Here is a 21,508-nt window from a genome sequence, read left to right on the forward strand (position 1 = left end):
ACCGTTTGTGTTAAGGGAGCGTGCTCATGAATTCCTACAAGTGTGCCTTCTATATATGTAACCGTAAGTCAAAAGCATACGATCATGTTATAAAAATTAGCCAATATAACGGAACAATGACTAACCTTCACATACTCTATATATAGGGCTCAGTCAACATACGAAATTTGTTATCAAGGCACAGTCAAAGCATAATCCTGTGATTGATGCGCTCCTTCTCAACCAACGTACTATCTCTGCTTCATATTGTAAGTCTGTCTATATTCATCAATTGATCAATGTATATAATTTATATATATATATATATATATTCATTAGTATCCATATAAATCTAAATAAAACTACGAGAACGTGTATTATGAAACAGATGAAATATCACACGACCACTAAGGATCCATGCCCTCACCACCCTCCTCCCGTGTGTCCACGCTACATGGTCATCACCATTATTACACTGTGGCGAGCCGATATAGCAGGGGCCACGTCTAAGCTTTTTGAAGTTGTCAATCATGCAGCCTCATTGCTTTTTTTATTTATAAGTGAAATCACTTATCAGTGATTAAAATATAATATGTGGGTAAAATTTGTTTATACATGTTCTTGGTAATCTAAAAGAAAATACTAAAAAATAAACTAAGATTAAAAAACTCAAAATCAACTTCAATTAAGTTTGAAAATTAAAATTTTAACTTATAATCATAAGTATAAGAGAAAAGGATGATGGTGATGGATTAGTTCAGACATGCCTTATAACGACATACGAACTCACAATATTTACTATTCCCTACGTTCCATATTATAAGACCTTTTATACTAATGAATTTAAACATGTATATAAAATATATATATGGATACATGGATAAATATAAAAAAACCTAAAAAGTGTTATAATATAGAATGAAGGAAATAACAAGGTTCATCCGAATCATAATCTATAGGGCTCGGATTCATACGAATCATAATCTATAGGGCTCTGTCTGGTTCATAGGTGCTTATTCCCAACCAACGTAGTGTTGAAATATAAGAACACAGATTTATGTAAAACTAACGAGAACCATATGAATTGTTCGAAAATACAAAACATAATCGAAACGTGCCTAACAAGCGGATGTTGTGCAACACCGTATGTTAATGACGATGCGCTGTGACTGTGGGGAGTAAGAGGCGACGTGATGGAAAGCAGCAGTCACAAATAGCATTTTCGAAAAACTTATTTGTCTTCTCCCGGTTCTAAGATGTCGATGGTAATGATTCCGGAGACCCACTCTCCCATTCTGCTTGACCACTCCTAGAATAGTAGTAATTCTTAATTATTTCTAAAGCTAACTATGGGGATTAACAAAGTATATGAGAATAATCGGATAAAGGTTGTGATTAGTAGATGACATAATGCATGTGAGAAAATTAAATGAAGAATGATGGTAATTGGTTGAAATGATGAGGTAGGTAAAGAAATAACTTTATTTTGGGATAAAGGGTGAGGGATAGAAATAGTTTAAATTTGGGACAGAGAAAGAGGGGGGAGACGTTTAACTGGTGGTAAAAGAATGCACAGTAAAATATCCTACATTTTCTTTTATGGAGGCCCAGACATACACGGGGCTGGGCAGGGGAAATGCAATGGGCCTATACATTTTGTGTCATACTGACAGAAAAGGTACATTAGGTCTCCCCAACTATAGACCAAGTCTAATATACATCCCACCATCGTAAGACCAAATATATCGCATCTCTCACGTATCGAAACCAATTCATTTTGCCTCCTATAGTGGCTTATAGGACGGCCTTGTTCTACATGGCACACGTTTATTGGGTCTAATCCAACATGACGCTTGTGTGGCATTACAGTCAGAAGAAATAAAATGAGACCATGTGTCATCCCTCTGTTTCCATCTCTCTCCTTGCTCCGCTCTCGTGGTGACGCCATGACAACAGTGGCGAGGTTGAGCTAGATGCCATGGTGTGTGATGTCGATGGGTTGGCCTCGAGCGCCGCGACGGAGTGGCATGGACCAATGAGCACTCTACCATGGATTTTGCCACCGATGCAAACCAGATCGGCACCGCAACTCTAGGTATGAGTTCGTTAGTTCAACCTTGATCTTGCAATCGCCATCCCCTCCATCGGGTGAGACTCATCGACCAAGGATAAACAATGGCAGAGGTTGCGCCTGGAGTATCAAATACCTCTAGCCCAACATGACCACATCAACCTTGAATATCATTACCGCATCAACATTTGGATTCATGGAGGCATCGCCAAGGCCTGTAACTAGGGGTGGTAATAGACCCAACTATTTTACATATAAAATTTAAAGGCCAGGTTTAAAACGAATTGAAAATAAAATTATATAGAGTTTTGAGCTAAATTCTTTTATGAATTAAATAGGATTATCAAATAACCCAAGGGCCTTATTCATTACCACCCCTACCTGTAGTTGACATCACTAGCATCCCAAACGTCACCACCAACCACTTGTTCTACTGCCACGTAAGCATCACCTGGGACAAGACAAAGGTGCAAACCACTCGAAGAGGTAAATTGATCGAGTTTTGGGAGTCCGAAAAGGTTCTGTACCTGCTTACCAGGTTTTTACACATTTAGGCCTCGTTTAGTTCCGAAATTTTTTTTCCAAAAACATCACATCGAATTTTTAGACACTTAAATAAAGCATTAAATATAGATGAACTAAAAAACTAATTGCACAGTTATGTAAGAAATCTTGAGACGAATCTTTTGAGCCTAATTAGTCCATAATTAGCCATAAGTGCTACAATAACCAACATGTGCTAATGACGGATTAATTAGGCTCAAAAGATTCGTCTCACGGTTTCTAGGCTAGCCGTGAAATTCATTTTTTCATTCATGTCAAAAACCCTTTTCGACATCCGGTCAAACATTTGACGTGACACTTATCCCAAAAATTTTCTCAATCTAAACACCACCTTAGATTGGGTGTGTTAAAATTGTGTCTAAATTCAGTGATAAACTTACATTATGTGACCAATTTGATGTTAGAAAAAAAAAAGGCATGTTCGTGACCGAGTGGGTACATGCACATGAAATTCATGTAATGGAACACGTGAGCTATGTCAGGATCCTTCATTTCTCTCCCGAGATAACCAGGCAGTCAAAGATTCCACGATCAGCATCAAGTAGAGGACAAATGTGTTGAATGGCCTCCCCTGGCAGACATTACTTAGCCTGTACCGCTCACAGGCCACAGGTAAGCACAGCAAGGCAGCATTTAGCCTACTGTGACCACAATGCACCAGCATCACTCAGGTCGTACCATTTTTCATAATTCAGTTTTGCCCTCTCAAGAACCAGTCAAGTGAAAGAAACTGTTCACTCAATAGGAGATAACCACACATCATGGATTGATGAATAAAAAAAATGTATACTAGGAAACAAAATACACTAATGATCAATCAGTGCCATATTGCACATAGAAGGAACTAAAAGGAGGATGAGTGGCTGGTGCCTTCCCTGGCAACAGCTCAAATGCTCAATCAGTACAGTCTTCTTTTAACACCAGCATTAATGCATGGTCATGTTTGGGTCCCCTATAGATCACTAATGTAGGGTCATCTTGGCTTCTCCCCTGTAACAGATCACTAATGTAGGGCCATGCATATGTTTGGCCCCTCTACAGATCAATGAAAAACACTTTTGTCTGGTAGTTTCAACTTTCAACACCACATATAGTTCTTTGGTGGTCTATGTATAAGGAGAAAGTGGAACAAGGGTTTTGACCTATGACATTATGATGAATAAATTTAGCTGATCGAGTTGAATGGTTCAGCTAATAATCTGAGCTGAAAACATTTACTGCCATGTTTCATTAATCATTTACCGCTGATTCAGCTAATAATCACAATGTATTACCTATCAAAATCATGTCTGTGCCAAAACATCATGCAAGACTTCAGGAGAAAATGGCACAATCATATAGACAGTGATAGCGCCAAACAATTCTGTTAATCATTGGCTTAAGTATTTTAATATGATATGGACAAAAGGTACATCATCAAGACAACGACGTCTCCACAAGTTTACAAATCACTGAATTGATTATGCTGATATAATATGAAAGAAACTAATGGAATTCTTGGAACAAACATAGGGGTCACAAATTTAGAAGAAGCAATTGTTAATATATATTCTTAGTTGGTTGACATGTTCAAAAACAAAAGTTTAAAGCTATAAATCACTAGCGTAATGCTGATCTGACATAGACACTGAGGGGTGTTTGGTGAACAAAATCACATCACACCAAACACAGTAAAACAAAGGAAGAGTTAGACAGCATGTCATCTTAACTACTGCTGCTTTTCTGAACATTTACCATAGAAATGATAAAATTAGCAAGAACAATTTACCATATTAAAGGACATAAATGGCACTATATAATGGATTGCCTACCTGCTGATAGCGCTAACAGACAAGGTTAGCTTGTTGTTGCCATATATATGTGCAGAAAGAGTTTGAAGCTAAGCTGTCAAGGTGACCAATATTTTTTTTTTGCATTTCAAATGCAAGTTCATCAGAGTACCTAATTGGTACTTGTATCAATCAACTTATCAACCTTTGAATTCATTGTTCCAGATCAGCCACTCAAATGAACACCAGTACCACACAGTTAACCAAAAATATTGGTGAATATTGAACAAGAGGGGGAAAATAAAAGCAAAACTCACCATCACACACATCTTTACATCTATCAAGTAAATATTACACCATCTCCAATTCAGTACCCGAAATAACAAATAATCGATGTTAGCAATACCAAATCGAGTTGAACATTAAAATGCCTCAAGAGGCCTCCAAAACAGCAGGAGAATTTCTTTTATGGATCAACAAAGATACATTCACCCACACAAACTCTACTACTAAAGCATTTGATCAGTAACAAAGATACACATCACAGCTAGTTATTATCACCACCACCACCACCACAACAACAACAACAAAATGCGTATCAATCCTCAAAGTTTGCCTACCGCACACGCATCACCGACCGTTTAGCAAATCCCTCCCACTCTCCATTAGCTCATCAATATACACTCATAAGAATCTCAAACCCATCATCCAATTAGTAGTAGTAGAAGAAGAGATATCAGGATCATTACCTTCTCCAAGGGGAAAAAAATAAATCTAGCATGCAAACGTTTTCGAGGGCTTTAGGTTGTTTCTTGGGAATCCCCCTCCGTTCCAAGAGAGGAAGAGAGGAGCCATGGCGCGAGGAGAGCAATCACAACCCCACAAGGTTTTTACCATCCGTGGAAGATCTCGGAGCACTTGCCCTTGAACCAGCGCAGCCCCCTCCGCAGCGACGCCTTGACCTTCCCCTCCACCGAGTACGCCTTGTAGCTCGCCACTCGCCGCCGCCGCTTCATCTCCGGGTCACTGAAGCACCACATGCCGCCACCGCCACCTCCTCCTCCGGCAGCTCCCCCACCTCCTCCGAGGCCGCCGCCGTCCCTCCTCCCGGGCGGCGGCGGCAGCGCGAGGCGCGGAGGGGGAGGCAGCGGCGGGGGCCCCGTGGTGTAGATCTCGATCCGCCGGTCGGCGGCGGCGGTGGCGCCCTTGGGGGCGGGGGTGAAGTAGGCGTTGGCGGCGGGGGAGGAGGAGGAGAAGTAGCCGTTGGAGCGGGGCGCCGAGGAGGGCGGCGGGCGGAGGTCGAGGTCGAGGTCGCTCCGGTAGGGGCGGTGGTAGTCGGCCATGGGTGAGGAGGGAGGGCGTGTGCGTGCGTGTGTGTGAGGAGAGAAGAGAAGAGGAGAGAACGTGTGTGTGTAGAGATCGTGTGTGTATGTGAGAGAGAGAGAGAGAGAGGAGAGAACGGAGAGATAGGAAATGGCGAGAATTCTTCGGTTTTGTGTTGGCGGATGGTGAGCGACAAAAGGGGAAAGAAAGGAAAGGAGAGGAGACGAGAGTAGAGTAGAGTAGAGTAGGGTGGTAGTATGCAGCCACCAAGAAAAGTATCTCTCATGGGTGCAGCATTGATGCTCATCCTTTTGTTTCGACTGTGCAACTGGCTTGTAAACTATGAATAAATTTTAGAATTTAATTTTGAAGTTGGTTTTACAGTATTTTTTAATTATGATTTATTTTATAATACTTGTTTTTAATTGTTATAAACACGTAAATTTTTATTTGCAAACAATTCGTTCCGCCTTTTCTTTTGAACAAATAGGAGCATTTTGGTGGATATTTTGGTATTTCTCGGTCGCCTCGAGTTTTATATTATCCGTAACAAACTAAGTATTGAAAACTAGGTTTTGAGCTAAATTTGACGCAACTATATTTTTTTTACTATCATGACATGATATTTTAGATCAACATAATTTTTATCACAAGGATTTTTTCTTTACTTATATTACAAATAGATGAAGAAGATATGATGAAGGGATGGCATAAATATATCAGACCGTTCACTTAAGGACCCACATGTTAACGTGTTGTGCGATCACTCCAACTGACCTCCATTGTAAATCGAGAATCCCTTAAAATGTGTACCCTAGAGTTAATGACTTTAATATAAAAGACTATTTATCGAACTGGGCTAAACGATAGTCATTTTATCTAAGAGTAACAAAAGACATGAAAAACAATAGTTTGTGTATTTGAGGAAATCACAGTGTTGTCACGTAACATCGTTTAGCTTTGCACTATCTATCATATTGGATATTCAAAAGTTATAACCAATTACTTATGCTTATATATTTGAGGCCGGTGACGGGATATACCACACGATTACTAAAGGCATTGTGACTAGGATAGCACTCAAAAAATTGATAGAATATCAAAAGCTACAGATGCTTCTGCAGCAGCTGTCTTCTTTCCTTGGCCTATTCTTTTCTTCTTTGTGAGTATGCTTTGTGTGCGCCCACATGCTCCTGTTATGGTGCTGAAATGCTTGAAAACCTTGGTGAATGGTGATGCTCCAAAGCTTAATATCACGTCTATTTCACCTTCTCTTCTCCTTAATTTCCTCTCCTGTCTCCGCTGGTTGTGCAAGGCTATACTATACTAGTATCACTTGGATAAAGATTTTATTTGTCTTTGCATTTAAAACTTGGACTGCATAATTAGAAGCATTCTAGAAGGTTCCTTTCAACAAGGCAATGAGAATCATAGAAGGTGGTGGGAATTTTGAAAAGTGAAAGCTAGCTCCTACACGTTGGGGACAACAACACGCTACTGCATGGAGTAAAATGGTTCCTCTCATGGCTCGTAGTGATCACTGATCCTGCTGCTTGGTAAATCCTCGGATTATAATCTACTAGTGAATCTTAATTGGAATTTTAGAATTTTGATTTGTAGGATTAATTTTATGTCTTTTCATCATTTGTTTTTAGCTCTTTGTCACGATTGCTAAGAGGACAAGCGAAAAGTTTTGTCAACATAGGGTTTTTCAAAACCAGACTTTAAAATTCTATCAAAATTCAACATCACTTTGGTTTATAATTTGCTGCAAAAGCTATGCAAAAACATACTCTCCGGTGGCAAGTAAAATTTAAAATAAACATATGGGTTACGAAAAATCCTCTCGCCGTTCCAAAATATAAGATATCTAAGTTTTTTTCTAAGGAAAAAAATCTCTAATCTTAACTAAATTTTATAAAAAGTACACCACACCTATAATACTAAAATAGTTATGTTAAATCCACCATAAGATATGTTTTTGATAATGTTATTTACAATTATAGATATTGGTTTTTATACACTTAGTCAAAGTTAACGAAATTCGAATTAGGATACAACTAAAGCCTCTAGTATTTTCGAACTGAGGGAGTGCAAAACTTTTCTCCTGTTACACATTGACGCAATTCCATAGCTCCTAGGAATTATCAATCACCAGAAAAAATTAACTTCTTAAAGTTTTCCTCCTCTTCGCATTGTACGAAATATGCAATTTCCGCCTCTAAAAAACAAAGAAAAATATGGTTAATAAAAGCGGTTAAATACAATTCTTAATATCCAATCTGCATTCCCTACTCCATGCCCATTCGGTTCTTTATGTCCAATGTACACTCTCGGTCACATCCTCACTCATATGGGTTTGGCCTGTCAAGGCATGAGCAATACAAATGTGGTCTTAGACAATGGTCTCAACTAAAAGACATGGCACACAAAGCTAAACACAACTAATAAAGATACTACTACTACTACAATGGAAGTTTAACTTGGATGGACCCACAAATGTTACTTTTATATTTTACCCATCTTTATTTGATGTTCGGACCTTAAGTTAAATTGTTTACTCAAAGAAAGAAACTATAGAATACCGCAAAAGAATTTTCCCCTCTCAAAAATTCTCCATTTCTTTAATATATAGCCATGACTAGCCCGGTGGTTGTCCCCAAGCCCCTTACTGCTAGTTGTCCAAGCCCCTTGCAGCTAGAAGCCTACCACCACTTGGCACAACCGTCTCCAAGTGCACTCGCCACCATCACCATCTCTTGATCCGATGGTCAAGTCTATGAGCTCCATGGTTGAATCTACTTGCTCCATAGCATTTCTTTACCAGCAACCATTGCTTTATCTTCATGTTGTTGGGTGTTCATAGTCAACTCGTCAAGGTTGGGCGGAAGATTTCATTGGTGACCTTGATCTATGGCGGAACTCATCTTGACTATCCTCACATGGTCTTCAGACTCTAGGTGCCATCAACTGCTATCTCTCTCTTCCTTTTCTTCCTTGGACCGCCTTCTCTATCCTATGGCTCTCATGCAAAGGTTACTCTGACACCTTGTGAGACAACTCGAAGCGTGCAATGCGGTAGCAGGCGTAACAAAAGGGGAGTTCACCAGAATCTTTGTGGTAGGTATGGCACCCACTTACTTCGTTTTGTATCCTCTTGATTCCTAGCGTTGGATATGAAATGTGCTCATTCCATACCACAGTTGATCACTGTTGGTTCATATTTTATGCCAGTTGGGCTATGTCCGTGCATATCAGTAGTGCTCGAGTGAGGATTATTTTGGAATGGAGGGAGTAGAAATATTTTCTCCACTTACACATGAACAATTCTATATTCCCAAGCATTATTAATCAATAGAAAAAAAAATAAGTTCTCATAGTTATCCTCCTCTCCGCCATGTACGAAATATGCAATTACTGCCTCTAAGAAAACAAAGAGAAATGTTGTTAGTAAAATGGTTAGATATAATTATTATCCAATCTACAGTCCCAACGCATTCGATTCTTTATTTGTCTACGCTCCCAGTCCATCCTCAATCTAATGGTCAAGTCGATGAGCTCCATGGCTTGATTTGCCTGCTCCATGGCGCTTCTATACTCATACTCATAGTTATAACTTGGTTTTTCTGCTGTCGTACGGTCTTCATCAGCTCATCGAGGCTAGAGTCGAAGACGTCACTGTTGGCCTTGATTTGTGGCGGCACTCACCTCATCTAGCTATCCTCGTGCAGTCTTTAGATTTCAGGTGCCACCAACTGGTATCTCTCTTCCTTTCTTCCTTGAGCCACCTCTCTTTCGTGAGGCTCTTGTGCAGAGGTTACTTTGATACCTATGAGACCACTCAAAGCCTTCTATGTATCACTAGTAATTTGCCCGTGCTAACGCTACGATCATATTTGATATGTAAAGGAAATAACATAAAAACAATAATTAACCTTCAACCAAAGCATATCATGAGATTATTTCGAGACGCATAAACATTACCCGTATACCACTCCTTGGGGCTAAATAAAATATTAAAATGCTCGTAGATGCAGGGACGGATCCAGGAAAAAATCATAGGGAAGCTGACCAAACCGGCTGCCATGTGCGGGTGCGCCCCTGTCGCCCTCTACCGTGCCACATGTGTCAGGCTCCCTGTCATGCCACGCGCCGCTGCCGACCCCTACCGCGTGCGTAGGCCACTCACCGCTTGGCCCGCTCCTATGCGCTCGCCGTCGGCTGCCAGCTGACGACCGCCTCCGTCGCTCCGTGCATATATCGTTCATCGCCAGCCGTCTGGGATTGGGTGGGTGTGAGTGAGAATTAGGGTATTGTGGTGAGGAGGAGTGTGGATTGGGATGAGAATGGACGGTTTGGATGAAAACAGACAAAAATGAATGGCTGGATGTTGATGGCTGTGTTCTAAGTGGGCTAGACCAAGAAAACAAATTTGTTAGGTTTCTTTTCATAACGGTCAAACTAATTTTATCTTCTATCTTCAACCACGAACCGAAGAACTCCATCCCCATCCCACGAAACCATGGAGAAAATTTGTAGGAGGGCTTAGAAGGAGGCTTAGGGGGGTCTCCATGGGATCGACGCCGGTAGTGGGGGCTGAAGACCCCCCAGCCCCCATGCCACCTCCGCCGCTGCGTAGATGTATGCCTTAAAACCAACTCAAGTATAGTTACACTAAAAAAATTCATGTCAAGGTGTATCCAATTAAAACGCAATTTTTAAATAGTTTCACTACTACTAATTAAAATAGTCAGCTTCCTATATATCTTTTGTCTTTTGTCATAAGACAAAATTTGAATTTTTAATCTTAAGTTGAATTTGATTTTAATGTTTTTTCATTGTAGTTTATTTTTAGCCTTTGCTTTTAGATTGCTATAAACACACACATATTTTTTATTTATAAATTATTTTTCATTTGCAAATATATCATTTGACTTTTTCCTTGAAAAAGCTCAAAGCCCCAAACTACACAGTACCAAAGAAAATCATTAATGGTATCCAGTGTCTCAAACGAGCATATTGTGCTTTTTACAAGTACCGTATACAAATATCAATGCACCAAACATTAAGAACCTTGAACTTTTGGAACTAACGGTATGGCTGGCTACATATATAAAAAAGTAAAAAAAATAGACAAAGAATCAGGTGTTGCTCCTTAAGCAATTAATGAAAAAATAGAATATATAACAAATTGAAATGTTTTATATGGAAAGAACGGCATCATTATAAACCTCTGTTTCAAGCAAACAAATATCAAACATAGACCCCAAATGCATAATAGACAGCTGGCTAATACGGTTCATATTCTTCTTGACCAGGGGAAGAGAGATTTCGGGTCCTGTCTTCAATCTTGCATCATGTATATAGGTAAATAAAATTGACAATACTTTTTAAAATTTTGTCATATTAATTGTCGAGAGTGAAAGTGAAACAATACCTGTGCTGTAACCATGTGCAAGCTTCATTTCCAAATATTTCTTTGTAGCGGCTCCTTTTTAGGCAGCATAGTTTTGGTAAGAATTCTACGTGAGGTAACAACTTGATTGAGCATAATTTTGTTGAACATGTACATGGAAAAATAAACATAAGTTATGATTTACTAATAGCAACAATAGCAACATTAAGCAATTCGAGAGTTCAGAAAAAATTTCAATTATTGGGGGGAAATTAACATGAAAAAGTTTCCTAATATCCAAATAATAAAAGGAAATGTTTTGATGCTAACCTTGAAACCAGAAAATTGTAGTTCATCATTTCTCCATGCACGCATGAAAAGAAGAACAAGACAACCAGATAGTTCACTGACAAGATTCAATAGTTACATGCCTTTGATTTGTAAGAAAAAATAAATTGGATGTTTCACTAGTGAAATTTTGGAATAAAACATACCTCTTGTGAATTGGCACATTTGGAACATTTATTTGACTACAAAGGTTTATATCTTCAACCCACCTAGATCTAGGAGATTCTATGTGTATGGCTTTTCTGAAGTGCTCGGCAAGGCGTAATAACTTTTTGACATATCTTACATTCGGGTTATTTTTTAAATAGGATTAAGAGGATTAGGATCTACTATGTAGAGTTTTCTTGTATTTTGATCCAATATAACCAGAATAAAGGTTCCACATTATTTCATTGGTATGAGAATTTGCAAAAGGTTATCCATTAAAATAGAAAAAATTGCATAAAGGCCATGAAAGAGTGTGGGGTTACAGAAAAAGGGGGAATAAACAAAATTCAAGTTCTAGAGCTTTTTATAGGATATGAATTGTAGATCGCTCAATTAGCCAATAAAATATTCACGACAGATAAAGCTCCAAAAAAATATATCTTCTGCAATTTCGCTTATCGACGTGTTTCTAATCCACGTAATTTGTACCAAATGGACCACACAAACCAGACGGTAAGTTAAGCATGTCCTAATTATATCGTTCGAGTCATCTGGCAACTTTAATCCCCAACAAACATCTCACCAGTAAATTATTCCACGGTACCAACGCATTTTGTAGTAGCAAATTTTGGTGATTTAAAGTAGAAAAGATTACCAATAGTTAGATCTAAAATTGTAAATAAAACTATTTTATAGATGGCATAATATTTTTTTAATGTGAAAATGTGAGCATGTAACTTACATGCTATCAATAATCAACTATGACTGAGAAAAATGGATGGATACGTGAGCAGAGCAACATAAGTTAAAATCAGCATGAATTTCATTGCGAACATGCAAGTTACAAGTACCTGGGGATGATCTAATCCTCGACTTGCAGAAAATCCGCGAGAGAGCAGCCAAGGCCGGCACCTCCACAGTTTGCTTCTTTCCTGCAACATACTGAACAGTCTTAAATCTCCTAAAAGCGTACAAAACTAAAATCAAATCAGTTACATAATAATATGAGGCTACAATTATACCAAGTCTAACATTTAAATTGGAAATACATAAACGAGCATTGAAATAAAAATATATTAAGAAAAATGAAGTTTCATGGTGCCGACCTTCAGAAATGATGATTACCTTGTGCGTGCTACATCAATCGGCTGGTTAGCTGCACTTTCTATCTAGATCGACCCCTTTTTCTGAAACTTTAAACTGAAGGCATGTAGTCTCTATCTCTGCATCAGTCTGATTGGAATTGAGGTCCAAGCAACTTGGAATACTGACTGGGATTGATGATCAAGATTATGGAAATACCTGACTGTAGTATCTCATCATGCAGATTGCAGTCTTCAATGTTCAGAGAGGAAATCTGAACTGCAGTGCTGCACCTGCTGAAATCGGAAGAGAAGATGGAGCCATAACGTGTCACACCGATTGAACTATTCAAGTCAAGCAAAAATGTCTTTGGTAGGTTATCATTTCTTGAGAAGTTGAGCTCATACCACACAGATGTACAGGTCAGGACGACAACGAGCCGGCCGGCCCGACCCTTAGCGTCAGTGGCTTCTGCCGTCCTGCGCGGCTGCCTGAGTGGACACCGCCCGCCGGCTGCCTGTGCCCGTGCCGCGCGACCGCACCTCGACCACCTGCCGCCTTGCGCCTCCTACCTGCCGCTACGCTGCACGCCGCCGCACCGTAACCCACCCGTCCTTAGCCGGCCCGGCAGCCCCGCAGATGCCATAGAGGCGCAATCATCTCGCCTCCTCCGGCCTTTCGCTGCTGCCGCCGCACCATTGGAGATGGAGAGATTGGAATGGCTCGTTGGGACACCGACACGAGGAGGGGGTGGTTCCGGCCGGGGTCGATGGGAGCTCCACCCCTGTTTGAGGCCGTGGGGGAAGGGGATGGGGTTGGGGCGGCGGTGGGTGTAACGGTGGTGGGAGAGGGTTTTGGGTGAGGCCGGATGGAGAAGCGGTGCATGAGGAGGACGACGTCGGTCGCGGCGGCGTCGTTCGCGGGGGCAGGAGCGAAGGCGGCGGCGGTGCGGCGACGATGCGTCGTCGGGGGCGGCACGGTGGAGGGGGGAATGCAATCTGAGTGCGGTGGAGGGGCGAGGGTGATGTGGCGTCTGCGGGCGAAGGGCGAGGCGCCGTCTGCGCGTGTGGAGGTGAGGGCGGCTCAAGCTGATCTCAGTCGTTCTATGAATGCAGATGATTCTGTTTTTGTACGATTTATCCAACGAGTAAACGCGTAAATTGAGTTAATACAAGACCTGATCTAATGAAGAGTAAAACCACACGAGTGAGGCACCACATTAGGCATGACCTTAAAAAATGCATGGACATGCTAATAGTAAGATAAAAAAAATAATATCTACTGTTATAAAAGGGAGCAGTGGTGGTGGTGAATCTTGCCACCTACCCCACCACCAAACCCCTCCTATTTTGTTAAAAGAAAAAATAACTTAGACATATATATCAAACCATTTTATTAGCTCTACTTTAATAATATTTTTAATAAGATCTCGTTGCAATGCAAGAGTAATATGCTACTACCTTCATTTTATAATGTAAGATGTTTGACTTTTTTAGTTGCAACGAGTTTGACTATTCGTCTTATTTAAAAATTTAGTACAAATATAAAAAATGACAAGTAATGCTTAAAATTCTTTTGATAATAAAATAAGTAATAAGCAAAATAAATAATATTTCTATAATTTTTTAAATAAAACAAATGATTACACATTATAAACAGAAAAAGTAAAACATCCGGAAGGGAGTAGTAAGGAAGAAAGAAAGAAAAAAAAATCTGGCCATGTTGCCTGCATTCCCGAAAAGGCCAAGCAGAGGCCCTGAAAAGCCCAAAAGGTGGGGAGCGGAAGAGAGCTGAAAACGGCAAATGCTCCAGGCCTCCCGCACCCAACGACGGCGAGTGGTCGCCGGCCGCCAGGTGCTACTGCCGCCGCCGTCGTGCTCTGCTCGCGAATCACTAGAAGCCCCCCCTCCTCCTCTCCCGAGTTCTGAGTGCCCCACCCGAACCCTAGAAAACCCCCCCGGCCGCTTCCAGCGACGAGGAGCGGCGGCGGCAGCGTAGGAGGAGGAGTTCGCCGGGATCCCTGTGGCAGGTGCGGCGTCCTCTTGCTTCGTTTCGTCCTCCACTCGATTCCCTAGCGTTGGGAAAATGAAGGCCACTCGTTCCATCCGGGGGTTGATTGCCGTTGGGTCATGGTTTGTGCGAGCTGGGCTGCGTTCCCCAATCCCATGAGTGTTCGAGTGGGGATATCTTTTTTTTCATGGTTATCGGTTTGGGGGTAGTGGGAGGGAATGCGTGAGCCCCCGCTTTTCATTTCCGTTCTAATTTTTGTCCAAAATGTTGCATCTTAATATTTGAAATGTTAGGGAAAATTGTAAGGATGCCATTACAATTTTACAAAATTGGAGAAATGCCCGACCCACCTGTCATTGACTCGTGCAGGTTTCACATGTTATTGACCCGTGCAGGTTTCACATGTTATTGACTCGTGCGGGTTCCACGTATCATTGAGATACTAATGACATATCTCTACCTTTGCAAAATTATAACGCCACGTTTGCAAATTTCTCTTGATGTTATGGTGGTAGAGAGAATGAGAGATGGAAAAACAAAGATCATGGAGCTCGAGCCATTAGTTCGTTCAGATTAGTTTTAATGATTCATAGCTAATATTTAATGCAGCATTGTTGTTCCTATTCGGCTTGTACGGTTGAGGTACTAGAAGGGAGGAACTTTTGGTGTCAATGTTTTAGTTCTTGCGAAAACAAAAACTTCAACTTGTTAGAAATTCTTGTAGCGGGAACAAACGTTGACTTAATACATGCATATAAATTTTCTAGCAGATTCGTAGTTTAATATTTGCAACTGGCATGAGTAGAACTAAATAATCTTTTGCCTTAATTGTCCATCATATGATGATATGGATCCGTCTCAGACAATTTCTTTTGGGAGGAATTCAATTTCTGGTTTAATTTGGAATATATGTTCTCATACACAGGTTGGGACGATTTTATGAAGTATGGGCTGTTCCAAGGCAGAGGCTCAGGAAGACTCTGAAAGCAATCAATATAACGAAGAGCGCTCCCTATGCTTACACTCATTTTCTGATCTGTCACATGTTTCTGCAGCTACTTTTATGTGCCTTTTGAAGGATTGCTACCTATATGGTATACCTAGTCTGTTCATATTATCCAACAAGTTGCATGTATCTGGCACTGTTATAATTTAGTATCTACATTATTTGTGTTATAAAATATTTCATTCTTTAAGCTTTGTTGCATCTAGTTTGTTTTCTTACGAAATGAAAAAAACATGTGATACACAAATAATAAAGTACGCTTCATGTCAGTAGTGCCAGATTAAATCCACAGTAGTCTGTATGAAATCTGGATTGAGGTCAATTTCATCAAATACGAGTTTCATATTTGGTTAATTAATTCCAAACACAGGATTTTGAACTCCTTGGCTCTTCAAACTTTTTGCATAACCAAGAGATAAGATTGTTATTAATCTCTACCATGGATCTGCTATGTGCTTGCTTATTATTTTATTTTATTGTTTTAGATATAAATTTCACCCTTGATCTTCTGAATGGTGTATTTTGCCTGTTCTGTCATCATTATGCTTGTCAAGTGTTGACACCTCTGATGGTTTACTTCTTTTTTTTTATTTTTGTAATTCAGGAACTGGAAAAGCAACCCCAAAGTTCAAGATCCTTCAGCAGCAGGTGAAAAGGGCATTACATAATGCTCCTCAGCCAGGCCCATTCACTTATGTTGTTCAATGCATGTATATTGTACCATTGCTGGGGAAAACCTATGCTGAAGGCTTCAGCCATATGTTGATCTCTTCCCTGAGGCATTTGAAATCTGTGGAGTCTGTACGAAAAGATTTCTTAGATGCAAAGTATCTTGCTGCTCAACTTATTCTTGATATCCTTGCTTCTATTGTGCCCCATGAGGAACGTATACTGGTAAAGCTTCTTGAGGCATTTGATATTGAGTTGAGAGATATGGCCCATGCCTTGTATGGTACAGAGTTGGGTGATGAAGATCTAGTGAAGGCAAGAGAACATCTCAAACAATATGTACAGTGCTTAATGAAATCAGAATCCTATGTGACTGCAGTGAACTTGATTACACGATTTTCTATCCAATGTTGTGATGAGTCCTTTCTCACAAAACTGATGGAAAACAATCACTTTGAGGCAGCAGAGAAGTGGGCAGTTTTCATGGGAAAGGAAATGATATGTTTGATCATCCAAAAGTATCTTGATATAAAAATGCTAAAGAGTGCTAATGAGCTGGTGAAACAACATGACCTTACAGAAGAGTTCCCAGATGTTAACTATTTGTATAAAGAGAGGTAATTTTTCTTGTGCCCAATGTGAATTGCAAATATTTCTGTTATATAATGTTCACTAATCTTTTTTATTTCGGAATTATATTGTGTTTGCAGTATACTGAAGAAGCTGGCTGAGAAAGGTTGCTGGGATATTGCAGAAGTTCGGGCCAAGAAGGAAACAAAATTGCTGGAGTACCTGGTAAAATGCATTCACATTATCACAACATTCTTTTTAGACATATTTATTGTCTGTACATGTCCTAGATAATGAATGTTTTTTCTGCAGTGGAAGTTGGATTCACTGAACAGTTTCCTATATGCCTTTACCTTTGTTCATCAGATAAAATGGCTAGGGTGTATTATGTTTCTTACATGTGGATTTATGATTGTTATTACGAAGCCATACTGTTATCTACTTCGTAATGATTATATGTTTGGCTGGCAGTCCTCATGTATAAAATATAATTGATTTATACATGACCTTCATGCACAGGTATATCTAGCTATGGAAGCTGGGTACATGGAGAAAGTCGAAGAACTTTGCCAACGATACTCTCTTGAAGGCTATGTCAATTCTTTGGGTAAGCGTAAGTAGTGATGTTATTCATCATATATTAAGTTGTAGATGTGTATTCTGTTAATTTGCTAGCTATTTATTGCAATTTCCTCTAGAAATTAGAAATGTCCTTAATGTTTACATTAAAACTGTTGAAGACCAACTCTTCTCACATTTCTTTTAGTTATTATCTTAACCCACTAGAATGATTTAAGTTGGTGACTTTCAGCTGGAACTTTGAAATCTGGGTTTCTTGCATGCATCCAACTTTTAACATTCATAGGAGGGGCTTAATTAGGAACAATGGATTTTAATTTGAAAATTTTACTAGTACAAAGGAAATGAGGGGGCAACACAAATCATGGATTGGAGAAAGAAATGCAGCCTGGCATTCTGTAATTACCATACAAGTTATGAAATGCAGCTTGATGATACGTTTGCTGAATTTTAATCGTATGCTTTAAATTCTGTAATTGACTTTATCCTATCATTTCCATTTCTACTGTTGATGTATGTTAATCATGTATGGGGCAGTTCCCGAGGAAATTTGTTGCGGGTCTGATTATGTAGATCTGAAAAAACTGATTTTGGAAGATATTATCTGGGTTGATGAGATCAATGGACTGCTTAATGCAATAAGTTATATCGAAGATTGTAAAATTATTGGTGTGGATTGTGAATGGAAGCCTAATTTTGAGAAAGGCAGCAAACCTAATAAGGTAAGTGATGTCTTAATTTAAATAGCTGCAGTTTCCATGTTTTCCTAAGATTTCTTATATAATTATAATATTTTCCTAATTTATGGCAATCATATGATGCACTATTGTGGCGATACAGCAGGCTGAATGAAAAATCTTCCGCTATTGTTCTTCCTCAAAAGGCATCACTGAATAAAATAGGCTAATAATTGTTTAGGTATCCTCTATGCAATTTAGTGATTCTAGTATTCATTTATCCATCTCGTTTCCTGTGTTTTAGACTTGTAGCCATGTAGGTGATCTCAGTGATATTTACTTGACAGTATTTGTTGTTTTGGAACTTCCATATTATTATCATGAAGCCCCCATGATATATTTTTCTATTTCCCTTTCATAAATTTGCATTTTTTATGTGTCAACCCTTCCATTAATTGATTTTAGCTCTATTGTTAGGTCTCTATTATCCAAATTGCATCAGACAAGAAAGCTTTCATCTTTGATCTGATTAAGTTGTATGAAGATGACCCAAAAGTGTTGGATAGCTGCTTCAGGCGAATTATGTGTTCTTCGAACATACTAAAGCTGGGTAGTGTACTATTTTGATCAAAAACTTGTTTCTTCTCATACGCTCTTATTTTCCTGAAAAGAACATTTCTTTCTTACGTGAACTAGTACTAACTACTTTTGCCCCATTGCAATTAAAGGATATAACCTGCAATGTGATCTGCATCAACTATCACAATCATATGGAGAATTGAAATGTTTCCAGTCCTATGAAATGCTGCTTGATATCCAGAAGCTCTTCAAAGGGGCTACTGGTGGTCTATCTGGGTTGTCAAAGGTATTCATTATAGAAGAATAAGTCCCACTTAACTGATATCTAACCGATTTTGCTATTTTCTTTAAGCTTATAGTAGAGTGTTAATCATCTGTTCCTCCATCTTTATATGTTATAAAACGTGTCAGAAAATACTAGGAGCTGGTTTGAACAAGACACGACGGAATAGCAACTGGGAACAGCGCCCTCTTACCCAGAATCAGGTGTGTCATCTTATTTTTCATGTTTTTAAAAGCAGTCCTCGTGTGTCCTTATTCCAGGGGTGATTGTTTGGCCTTTTTATAAAAAAACCAAAATAATTTGTTAATAAAACTTTTATATATGTATTCTTAGCGACCTAAAAGTCAATGCTAGAAATAAACTTCAGCGAAAACCCCCTAAAATCAACTCTAAATTTAAGGTTGTAAATTCAAATTGTCTTATAAGCATAAGCAGAAGCGAAAAGATGGAGTGGCCCCATTGTTGGTATGATTGATTGATTTCTCATAATTTGATGTTGTAAGGTTCTATCTCAAGTCATGCATGATGAATGCATTTACACAAAGCTTTTCTATCCATGCCAGATGTTTATATGAAAGAAAAAAGTGAAATCTGCTTTAAAAATAAGCTTGTTCGGTACCACATTTTAACATTGCCACCTTAGGATGCCTTGCCTTATTCGGTTATTCCCATGTACTGATGTACAAGCAACTTTTCCATCAGATATTATGTTAAACTTATCTTGGTAAATACCATTAGTTAAAACTAGGTCAAACATGCTTCATCAATCTAAAGCCACGAGTTAGCAAGATACCCTATCGTTCATCAAGGATGGAAAGTGACATGACTAAAAACAGAGATCCTTTCTTCCTGCAGAAAGAGTATGCCGCTCTTGATGCGGTGGTCCTCGTTCATATATTCCAGCACGTCAAGGGGCAACCACAGTTTGGTGTCACCGAGGGATGCAAAGTGGAATGGAAGTCTCATATCGTAAGTGCAAACTAAACATCAAACTGCATGTTTGTCTGCTAATCCTGAACATCATGTGAGTCAGCTTAACCTTCATCGCAGGTTTCTCGGGTGAAGAACTCACGAAGTCCCCTACGCTTCTAGAATTAGGGTTTTTTCCCGTCAAAGTTGACTATGTGGAGGAGAGTACTCGTGGTACTTGACAGGTACAAGAACATATCTGCTAAGCGTTAGCCAGTAAGAAGCAATCTGTTCATATCTTCCTCGCATCTTAGAAGATCTCAGCAGCTGTTGCTGTGACGTGTAAATATTATTATATATGCTTTAGAGTTCTTTGTCTTCCATGTCGCGGACCTATCACAATTCAAGCCTGCATCTTTTTTGGATAGAGGTTAAGGCCCTGTTTAGTTCCCAAATTTTTTTCCCAAAAAAATATCACATCGAATCTTGGGACATCTAATGATCTAAATGAAACATTAAATATACATGAACACTAAAACAAATTACACAGTTACGGAGAAAATCGTGAGAAGAATCTTTTGAGCCTAATTAGGATGTGATTAGCCATAAGTGTTACAGTAACCAACATGTGTTAATGATGGATTAATTAGACTCAAAAGATTCATCTCGCGGTTTCCAGGTGGAATCTGAAATTTGTTATGTAATTAGATTATATTTAATAATTTAAATGTGTGTAAATATTTGATGTGATGTTTTTGCAAATTTTTGTTGCAAACTAAACAAGGCCTAAATCACCCGCTGACATGAGGACCCATGACTGGTGGAGCTCACGTGTTAGCCATCATGTTAAGAATAGTTAGGTCAGGAGAACTTAATCCATCTTTTTGGTGGCATGTGTTGGAACTAGGCCTTAGTTCATATTAGAAACGGTTCCAAGAAAATCTCACAAAAAAAAAACACTTTATGAAAGGTATGCATGTGAAGTTTAGTTCCATCTTGTTTATTCTAGGAGATTGAGACCTTATAAGGGAGAATAATATCCTAGCCATTTGAGCAATAGTGTGAAAGAGAACTAGAGATCCACGTGCGTGCTTGCTCGTCGCACTAGGCTTGGATGGTGTGGGCATGTGACATGCATGAAAATTGTTTGTCAAAATTGGCTCACCGTGCTTTCTTAACTATGGTTTTCTTTTATAGTTTTGTTTTGCTATAAATCTTATTAGATTTATCTAGAGTTTGTTTTAGGGCTCTTGTTTATCTGGTTCGCATGGAGTTTGGATAGGTTACGCCTGATTTATCTGGTTCGATTACGAGTTGTTGATATAATTCAGCCATCTTGATCTTCCTATAAATACTGGGTCAAGCCTCCGCCTAGCATACATGAAAAACATCTAGTGTTTGCTATCTCCTCTGGACTACACCATCGTAGGCTATCTACTTCATCCCACTCGCCAGTGTGCATCGGTAGATCCCGAGAGTAGGTTTTTGGAAACGTGGCTTTCAACGTGTTGTGCCAAGAGGGCGAATAAGGTTTTCAGAAGCGCTAG

General features: G+C 39.4%; 2 protein-coding genes and 1 long non-coding RNA gene across 9 annotated transcripts; 1 reads left to right on the forward strand and 2 right to left on the reverse strand.

The window, feature by feature from the left end:
• Positions 1-4,619: 4,619 nt before the first annotated feature.
• On the reverse strand, positions 4,620-5,891 carry LOC121054463 (U1 small nuclear ribonucleoprotein C-like). The gene has a single exon (XM_040524285.1). The coding sequence runs from the start codon at positions 5,724-5,726 to the stop codon at positions 5,274-5,276; it is 453 nt and encodes a 150-aa protein (XP_040380219.1). The 5' UTR covers positions 5,727-5,891; the 3' UTR covers positions 4,620-5,273.
• A 4,813-nt stretch (positions 5,892-10,704) lies between these two features.
• LOC102720145 lies at positions 10,705-13,853 on the reverse strand. Of its 7 annotated transcripts, XR_001550251.2 has the most exons (7): positions 13,087-13,853; positions 12,899-12,975; positions 12,722-12,829; positions 12,448-12,528; positions 11,432-11,507; positions 11,144-11,244; positions 10,705-11,055 (listed from the first exon to the last, which is right to left on the reverse strand). It is a non-coding gene; the product is annotated as an uncharacterized LOC102720145 (long non-coding RNA). The 7 variants fall into 7 exon arrangements; XR_005811759.1 differs by having other exon boundaries at positions 11,432-12,528; positions 12,899-12,972; XR_005811760.1 differs by having other exon boundaries at positions 11,432-12,528; positions 12,722-12,819.
• A 545-nt stretch (positions 13,854-14,398) lies between these two features.
• Positions 14,399-20,342, forward strand: LOC102720327. The gene is made up of 11 exons (XM_006654229.3): positions 14,399-14,708; positions 15,615-15,783; positions 16,300-16,981; positions 17,075-17,159; positions 17,454-17,541; positions 18,051-18,235; positions 18,668-18,800; positions 18,919-19,055; positions 19,181-19,255; positions 19,908-20,021; positions 20,103-20,342. The coding sequence occupies exons 2-11, from the start codon at positions 15,636-15,638 to the stop codon at positions 20,142-20,144; spliced, it is 1,689 nt and encodes a 562-aa protein (XP_006654292.1). The 5' UTR covers positions 14,399-14,708; positions 15,615-15,635; the 3' UTR covers positions 20,145-20,342.
• Positions 20,343-21,508: the final 1,166 nt, after the last annotated feature.

This window comes from Oryza brachyantha, chromosome 5, assembly GCF_000231095.2.
Source record: "Oryza brachyantha chromosome 5, ObraRS2, whole genome shotgun sequence".
NCBI lineage: Eukaryota > Viridiplantae > Streptophyta > Magnoliopsida > Poales > Poaceae > Oryza > Oryza brachyantha.

Coding starts and splice junctions, on each gene's coding strand:
- LOC121054463 (XM_040524285.1), bottom strand. CDS start 5,726: ATGGCCGACTACCACCGCCCCTACCGGAGCGACCTCGACCTCGACCTC.
- LOC102720327 (XM_006654229.3), top strand. CDS start 15,636: ATGGGCTGTTCCAAGGCAGAGGCTCAGGAAGACTCTGAAAGCAATCAA. Junction 15,784..16,299: donor GAAGGATTGCTACCTATATG/GTATACCTAGTC, acceptor TTTGTAATTCAG/GAACTGGAAAAGCAACCCCA. Junction 19,256..19,907: donor GCCCTCTTACCCAGAATCAG/GTGTGTCATCTT, acceptor TTCTTCCTGCAG/AAAGAGTATGCCGCTCTTGA.